The following is an 8,885-nucleotide window of genomic DNA, read 5'->3' as shown; positions in this document are numbered from 1 at the left end:
AGCTCAAGGAATATTTTATTTTATTTTATTTTGAGAGAGCGAGAGAGCAAGCAGGGTGGGGAGGGGCAGAGGGAGAGGGAGAGAGAGAATCTCAAGCAGGCTCCATGCCCAGTGGAGCCCAATTCGGGGCTTGATCTCATGACCCTGAGATCATGACCCGAACTGAAATCAAGAATTAGACGCCAAATCAACTGAGCCACCCAGGTGCCCCTTGAGGAATTTTTTTAATGGATCTAACTTTGTAAAGTTTGGGTCTTGACCAGGTTGCCAACTTAAAAGACAGAGGGCATTGGGCTTTTCTTTACATTTTCTTCTGACATTCCTTTTACTCATTTGCATTTCACAGGGTCAAGTGGCAGAAGATGTATTTAGAAATATTTTGGGAGTAGGGTAGGGTGGGTGGGAGGTCTCTAGGAGGTTTGGATGCCATTCTGATGAGTTTAGAGTTTATTTTCAGGTCAATTGACAAACATTATGGAAAGCAGCTCTTTTAGGGAATGTGTTTTGAAAGTTGTGTTAGTTTTCTATGGCTGCTGTAATAAATTACCACAAATGCCTTAAACTGATGCAAATTTATTATGTTAACAGTACCATAGGTCAGAAGTTTGACAAATTTCAATGGGCTAAAATCAAGGTGTTGTCCAGGTTGTGTTTCTTATTGGGGAAAATCCATTTCCTTGCCCATTTTGGTTGTGGCCGGAATTCAGTTCCTTGCAATTATAGCACTGAAGTTCCCAGTTCTTTGCTAGTCGGAAGCTGAGTTTCATTCTCAGTTTCTAGAAACTACTCATATTTCTTTTCTTTTTTTTTTAAGATTTTATTTATTTGACAGAGAGAGACACAGTGAGAGAGGAAACACAAGCAGGGGGAGTGGGAGATGGAGAAGCAGGCTTCCCCGCGGAGCAGGGAGCCAGATGCGGGGCTCAATCCCAGGACCCTGGGATCATGACCCGAGCCGAAGGCAGACTCTTAACGACTGAGCCACCCAGGCGCCCCAGACTACTCATATTTCTTGCCCTGTAATCCCCTTCTTCCATCTTCAAAACCTGCAATAGCCGGTCAGGTCCTTCTCATTCTTTGAATCTCTACTACCTCTTCTGTTGTCACGTCTCTCTGGCCAAATATTGTCTTCCTCTTCTACTTTTAAGGGCCCAGGTGATTACATTGGTCCCACCCACATAATCCAGGATAATTTTCCCATCCCAAGATGCATAAACATAATCACAACTGCAAAGCTGCCTTTTTCATGTAAAATAACATATTTATGGGTTCTGGGGACTAGGGTGTGGACATTTTTAGGGAGCCATTATTCTGCCTAACACAAAAGTCTCTAAAGTATAGATTATATTTTAAACTTAGGAAATAGAAAATATTGTCCAACGATAGTGTGTGGTTCTTTCCTCAGTCTACGTCTGCTAGGAGATTACTTTACCCATCCTTGTCCTGTATTCCCCAATGTCTTGGATATCCAGAATTTCTCTAACATTTCCAGATTTGAGACACCTGGAGTTCTCAGCTCTCAAGTTCTATACCAAGTTCTCAACCGGAGGACTGGTGCCCACTTTCTTGACTTTGTTAATCCCATGGTCTGTGGCTAAGCCCAATTTTTGCCCTTCCTTCACCTCCTCTCAGCCATATCTGCCTCTGGAATCTTCTACTGCCCTGAGGTTATACTCTCTTTGGATCTAGATGAGTTTTTCACCTTGTTCTGGAGCTGCCAGGCTTCCTTTGATTTATGTCGGTTGACCCTGTCCTGAAGTTCTCTTTTTTACTTCTTTCCCATTTATTAGCTGTCTCGCTGCAGCATGCTGCCGTCAGCGCAGCAGTGAGAGAAAGCATGGCTGTTCTTAGGAGAGATTATTCCAGTACCCACAATCTTAGCCACAAGTGAAAGCTTCAGAGTCTTTGAATAAGAGAAGTAGCAGGAAAATAGAAGCCAAAATCTGTTGTGGTGCCATGGACCCCCCTATAATTTTGAGGCTAAGAGCATGGGATTGAGAATCTGAATTTGGGGGTTCCATTCCAGGCTGTGATGTCTATCAGCTTTAGATAATGTTAAGTACTCTTTTTATTCTCAACTTTCTCATTTGTAAGGTGGGAATGAAAGATAACCTCAAGGATTTGTTATGAGCATTAAATGAGATAATGGATGTAATCCTAGTACAGTGTGATAAGTGCTCATTTCATTTTTTGTTCTTGGTTCTTCACATCATGGTGGGATATGGGCAGAGACACAACCAAGAAAACATAGGCTACTGGTGTAATGCATTTCCACTTGAAAATTTTATTTTGAGTTTGGAGAAAGTAGTGGCTTGTAGAGTCAATGACAAAGCCAGTGGGATGCAGAGGGAGTAGTAAGGTGTCATTTTTCTTTAGTGATGCTTTCAATCCAGGGTATATATTTGTGAACATTGGTGTAGATTCCGACATCTCCTCCCATGAAGTGTCCAACCTCGATCCCCTGGAGCTTGTTTTTGCAGATCACGGTAGCGACGGCCACCTCCTACCGGAGATCATGCAGAGAGAGGGAGACAGAGAGAGAGATGATCAGATCTTGTCACAGGAGCCCTCTTGTCCCCAACATGGATGAGCTCTGCCCAGGGGTAGCATGCTGGGTCATGAAAAGAGCACCGGATCAGGAGACAGGAAGCTGGCTAGCTTTGGATCTAGATGAGTTCTAGCCTTGTTTCATCTTGAGAAAGTCAGAGAAAAACCTCTCTAGAACTCGCATGTAAAATGAGTCAAACCCCATTTTTATCTGGACTGGTGAAGCCAGTTTCCATTGTGAAGTTTGAATTTTTTTAAGCCCATTTTGACCTGCAGCTATAAGAATAAATAATAAATCTAGCAAAGTGGAGGTGCTGCATGACACGCTTTAATGAATAAGGACATCTGTAAGGAGGGCCCATTACTGAAGGACAATGGGGGCTTTGCTGCAGACTTATCAAATTCTCAAAAAAATTGTGAGAGGATGAGGGTGTTCTAATTTTTTTTTTTTTTTTTTTTTTACTGTCATGATTGGTTAACTAGACACATACAAGCAAATGAAAACTGAATATAGAGAAAAAGATTACCCCAAAAATTCGGCTGAAGGCTTTCACAAATTTAACACATAAGGAGTTCCGGTGGCTTTTTCCTTGTTGGGTTTTCTGACACTCTTTATCAGACATCACAGGGGCCTCCAGGTTCTGCCTTAAATCAGGGTGTCTGCCTGAGGGAAGACAGGATAGAAGAAGCCTTCCTGTTCGCCATTGTTAAGTAGCCCCTCCAACCACTACCCTCTATTTCCACTGGTGTATGTCTGAAGAGAAAAGGAATGAGAAAAGGGAATGATCTTGTGCATCGTTATGAGAGTTAATCTAGAGGATTTAAAAATAGCCTTTATGTCTCTTTAAGAAACAGAGTTTCCTTTCTACTCTGTGTCCAGTCTTGGAGGAATAAGAGGTGACCTGACTCAGGTTCTCTGAGGTTCTTCTACATGCAAAATGAGCCATATGCAAGGGAGGAGCAAAGCCTCTTCAATGGGAATCCTGCCTCTGACAGGAACAGTGTGGCCTCTGTTCAGAGTCAGATGGCCTGGTGACTCCAGCAGCTGAAGCCTCAAGGAGGTAGTAGTGTGTCAACTTCCTGGGAAGGGAGGAGCTTTGGACTTGTGGGTGGGTCTCTTTTTGCTAGACCACTCGTGGTCTCTGCCCATTCTCCTCTCCTCTCTTCTCAGCTATGTGGACATGGTGCTCCTCCACTGATTTGCTGTGGGGGGTACACTCACCGTTGTTGTCTTGGCTCCAGTCCAAACCTGAGAGCAGACAGACGGTGCCTGGCCGGACGTTGCTGGTGGCGAGGGGAAGGGGCTGGACTTTGTTATTGAGTCTGGCAGGTTTCTCCAGCTTAATGAGCATGAGGTCATCCTGGGGGTTGCTATGGCTAAAGTTCCAGTAGCGGATAATCTTGATGGGGTTAATTGCCTGCTCTGTGCCATCTCTGACTCTGATCCTGAAATTTCCCAGCATCACTTTCAGGTTTCTGGAGGGAGAGGGGGTTGGAAGTAATCACTGTAACCATCACCGTCATCATCATGATCATTGTCATCATTATCATTGTGTCGTCAAAGATGATATTGAATGTTACAATGTGTCAGGTACTGTGCCAGTTGCTTTATCTGGAGTCTGGATTACCTCATTCACTACTCACCACAAAACTATGAAGTGGATTCTATTTTTAATCCCTTTTACAGGTGAAGTAATGGAGGCACATAGTAGTAATTCACCCACGGTCACACGGTAAAGGGGGAGCCTTTAACCACTGTGTTTTCATGTAGTATCCTTAATGTAGTAGAGAGGACAATTGTGCGTGGCATAGAAATATTACTTTCCCTCCGCTCCAGCTCCAGCCTATCCAACTGGGCCTTTGCATTCTGGTGGATGTAAAAGAATGGGATGACCGGAGTGTTGGAGCTCTGTTTACTTCATCAGATCCACTCACAACCCTACTTCATCCTGCTCTCTACCTTTGGGAGGTGATATATGTAGATTAAATCAATGGATTCTCCTGTACTCTGTTCTCTGATTAGGTTTTGTTAATAGCAAGCACCAGGCAGTAATGGGAGGGAGAATGAGGTTGGAGTATTTATCCTCCCAGTTACCTTCCCACAGGGTTGCCACACCGGGCTTCCTACCAGGCCATCCCTCCACACAGTGCTTCCTCCCTTCCTCTCTCTCTCTCCTCCCCACCCTTCCACACTCCCCTTCTTGTAACCATTCTCTCCTCTTGCCCCCTTAGGCCTACGGGTAGTAACTGTACCTTTCCGATACTAATCCTGGGGGCACTGAACTATTCTCAGTTTGTCCAATTCGAATGCACCCTCAGTTACCTGCTGGTCCCTTAAGTGATAAGACACATTCGTATTGTCAGTAAAAAACTTGAAAGAACTGAGGAGGCATGCTCTGTGGAGCGGGTTTCCTCACTACTGACATTTGGAGCTGGGTGATTGTTGTGGGGGCTGGCCTGCGCACTGTAGGATGTTCAGTGGCCTCCTTGCTGTGGCCTCTGTTTGCTAGATAGATGCCAAGAGCACAGCACCTCCTCAGTGCATTGTGACAAACCGAAACTATCTTCAGACTTTGCCACATGTACCCTGAAAGGGAAAGTTGCCTCCATTTGAGAACCACTGATGTAGAATGAATCACAGCTGCTTCCGGGGGGGGGGGGGAGGGTTCCCAGCACTCACGGTAAGTAGCAGTGAGCTGGGGCTAGCACCCAGTTGTTTTTGATGAGGACACCCACGCAGGGGTTGAAGTGAGACTTGAGGTATACCAGATAGGGAGCATGGTCTTCTTTCTGCACAGATGAGTGAGCAGAGAAAAGTGTCCCTGGGAAAATAATCAGTATTCTTAATATATAGAACATTCTTAATAGTAGGTAAGACATGTCTTAAGACAAATAAGACAATCAGCAGTTTCCTAGTTGAAAAGGAATATGAGCAATTTTAAAGAAGTGATCGACTGGCCAGGAAATGTGAAAATGTTTGACCCTCTTTTTCTAATAAAAATGACATAGCATTTTATCTAATATTTATAATAATACTTTTTGGTTTAATGTTGATACTATTAAAATCTAAGAAAGTACAATGGAAGAGACTCTCTTTCACTGCATGTAGGGACATGAATTAATTCTGTCTGAAAAACATTTAGAAATAGGCATCAAGAGTGTAAATAGTGCATCACCTATGACCTAATAATTCCAACCCCAAGAATCCATTCTAAAGAAATATTTAAGTGTAGACAAAGATTATGAATGTGTGCTCATTTTAGCACTATTTATAATAGCTAAACATTAAAAATATAAATGTCCAGTATAGTAATGTAGGGCACTGAAATGAAAAAGTACATCAACATATGGAACATCACATATATTAAAATTATATTTATAAAGAATATTAAACAACAAAGGAAATACTGATAAACATTCATTAAGTTAATAATAATAATAAATATGTACATTAATCCAGTAATCCAATTGTCTAAAAACAAGCAAAGGAAAAAATAAACCATTTAAATGCAAAAGTGAATAAAATAAAGCCTGGGAGTAAATTTAAAGTGTTAGCATGTGTTGACTGAGAGGTGGGATTATGAACAATGTTTCTTTTTTTCTACTTTTTAATATTTCCAAATTTTTAATATGAACATGTAGTGAATTATTAAAAAAAAAACACGTGAGAAGATAGGGAGGAAGGCTGCTTGTAGTGTCAGAAATAAAGTTCTGTTCTTGCCTTGGCTGTCTTTGGTTCTTCCATTACTCCTTCCCAAGCCCTGGCCTATACCTCCCCACACCCTTTTATGATCACACAGAAATCCCAAGGGAAAAAAAGTGGCCTATTACTAAGGCCAAGAGGCACTGAGCTCTTGTTCTGAGTGCTTTCCATGGGTTTATTTAACATTTTCACAACATCTCTATAATATAGGGAGTAATATCCCCATTTTGACAAAAGAAACTGAAGCACAGATGGCTTAATTAATTTGTCCAAGCCCACACAGCTAATAGCGACACAACACAGGCAGTCAGGAAGTGGTGGGAAATGCCTCACCAGCAAATTCTGCCATCAGAAGGACTTCCTGGAAGTCAGGGAGTGAGGGAGGTAGGTCCTTGTGTTTGATCTTATTTCTACCTTCTTCATTCCCTGCATTCTGAGTCTCTTAACTTTTGGAAAAGGGGGGATATCAGACTTCAAAATGAGTTCTCTGTCCCTGTGACTACACTGGGACCTGCTCTGTGGGTGAGGCCCACATTTTGGAATCACCACAGGGAACACTCATTGTTGAGCATTCTCCAAGGCAAGTGAGCACCATCACCTGCTCAGTAGCTTAGCACTGGAAGAGTGGGCTCAGCCTCCTGAGAGCCTTTGTGTGGGGTCTAGGAGGGGAGATACCTAGTTCTGTCCATGACTGGTTTTCTTAGGCTCTTCTTTTGTACCCTCTGCACACCCCAGTCTGCCTTACTCCAGCCTACATTAACCTGTGCCTTATAGGACAGAGTAGAAGGTCATGGATACATACCAACAAGGACACCCAAATAGAAGATAAATTTCATAGCAGTCCAGATTTTTCCCTGCGAGATGCAGAAGATCAGCAGAGTATGAAACTCTCAGGACAGTGTTCTCCTCAGGAACGCCTGGTAGAATCAGTGGATATGGTTAGGTATGGGGACATGAAATGGGATTGGAAAACAGCTCTGGGCAAAAACAGGGGGGAGGAAGAGGGCTCCAGGCAGACAGATGAAGGCCCTTCTGCTCCAGGGAAGATAGATTGTGCCTCTCTTGGGTCTTTCAGGGAAGGAAAAAAAGCCTAGTTTCTTAGACTCCCAGATCCAGGTCCCTCTACCTGCTGTCCCTAAAAGCCCATCTGCCTCAATCAGCTATCTGTGGGAAAGGGAGCTCTAGGCTCAGGACTTATCTTCCATATAGAGTTTCTGAGGCCAGGGCTGTGGGGAATAAGACTCGCCACCTTAGCTCAAGTGGGGTCCCCGGGTTTGCTCTGAACCCCCTCATACTTATCCTTTTCCTTAGCCCCTCCCATCTTTATTACACTTCCTTCATCTTTCCCTGTGATCACTGTTTGTTTCGTCACTGAGCCATCATCACCAACTTGTTCTGTTGTCCTGATCACCAGCTTTGAGCTAAGGACACATGGAAATGAAAAGCACTCATAGAACAGTTATTTTGACAGTTGGGGAATGGTCTATATTCTAGGTTATATTAAATTTAGGACCTACTGTGTATTGGTGACAATTTAGAAGGCAGGACCTGTCAGGGCTTTTTACCTAATGAAAAGATTTCTCAGCCAATAATAAACTGCTAGGGTCATCCTTGGATAATTCAGAGCACACTCTAACAAGAACACTTTCACTAATAGCACTTAACCAAATCCCAGGCACTGAGCTAAATTCTTTATAGATGCTGCCAGTGGTGATTTTATATCGGGTCAGTTGAAATGTAAAATTAATTATACTTTGTATCACTCTAGCCCTTCAAAGTCTCTTAAGCCCATAATCTCATTCCAATGGCACAACAAGCCTACAAAGAGGAGACAAGGCTGGTATCATTTTTTTATTGATCTGTAGATAACAGAACTGAAACAGAATTTACATCAGTGTTTCAAAATCACACATGATTGGGAAGACTAGAAATAGAATCTAGGTCTTATTATTGGAGACACATAGCTTTTCAACCATGTCCTCCAGGCTTCAGCTGATCAACTGGCATTCCTAGATCTTGCAAAAATACATTTCCTCACACAAATTCCCTGAAGTGTGAAAAGAAAAAGAGACATGGTGCATACTTTCCTGTCCCTCGCAGTCAACACAGAGGTCCACTGGGGAGTAGGGCTGGCTTACGAAATGTGTTTGAGGTTCAAAGACAGGATGGAGCTGTGGAAGGTTTTCTGTGGTGAGGGTAGGATTAGTTAACAGAGGTGAAACTTGAGAGAGAGATATTCTTTACTCTGAGGTTGTTGGGCCTAGATTTCTTTGAAAAGCTTATGGACCAGGAGGGGAGTTTGAGGCCTTTCCAAAGACAACAGATTTTCTGGAGGAGGCTGGTACTGGGGACTACTACCTGTCTGTGAGTTTCAAATTAGTATCTCCAGCCCAGACCTTCTGTCCCACATATACAACTGCCTCCTAGACACCATTTTTTAAATAAAGATTTTATTTATTTATTTGACAGAGAGAGAGAACACAGGCAGGGGAAGTGGGACAGGGAGAAGCAGGCTTCCCACTGAGAAGGGAACCCGATGCGGGGCTCAATCCCAGGCCTGAGTGGAAGGCAGACGCTTGATCCTGAGCCACCCAGGCGCCCCCTCCTAGAAACCATTTTTTTGCATCTGCTTTAG

General features: G+C 43.2%; 1 protein-coding gene across 1 annotated transcript; it reads right to left on the bottom strand.

The window, feature by feature from the left end:
* Positions 1–2,266: 2,266 nt before the first annotated feature.
* PRSS37 (serine protease 37) lies at positions 2,267–7,086 on the bottom strand. The gene is made up of 5 exons (XM_032401154.1): positions 7,053–7,086; positions 5,228–5,369; positions 3,770–4,023; positions 3,075–3,211; positions 2,267–2,503 (listed from the first exon to the last, which is right to left on the bottom strand). Exons 1-5 carry the CDS (start codon positions 7,084–7,086, stop codon positions 2,363–2,365), a joined length of 708 nt encoding a protein of 235 aa, XP_032257045.1. The 3' UTR covers positions 2,267–2,362.
* Positions 7,087–8,885: the final 1,799 nt, after the last annotated feature.

This window comes from Phoca vitulina, unplaced genomic scaffold (genome assembly GCF_004348235.1).
Source record: "Phoca vitulina isolate PV1807 unplaced genomic scaffold, GSC_HSeal_1.0 scaffold4, whole genome shotgun sequence".
In the NCBI taxonomy this organism is placed as follows: domain Eukaryota; kingdom Metazoa; phylum Chordata; class Mammalia; order Carnivora; family Phocidae; genus Phoca; species Phoca vitulina.
The sequence above is the reverse complement of the archived record's forward strand: the minus strand, read 5'-3'. Positions and strand labels throughout refer to the sequence as shown.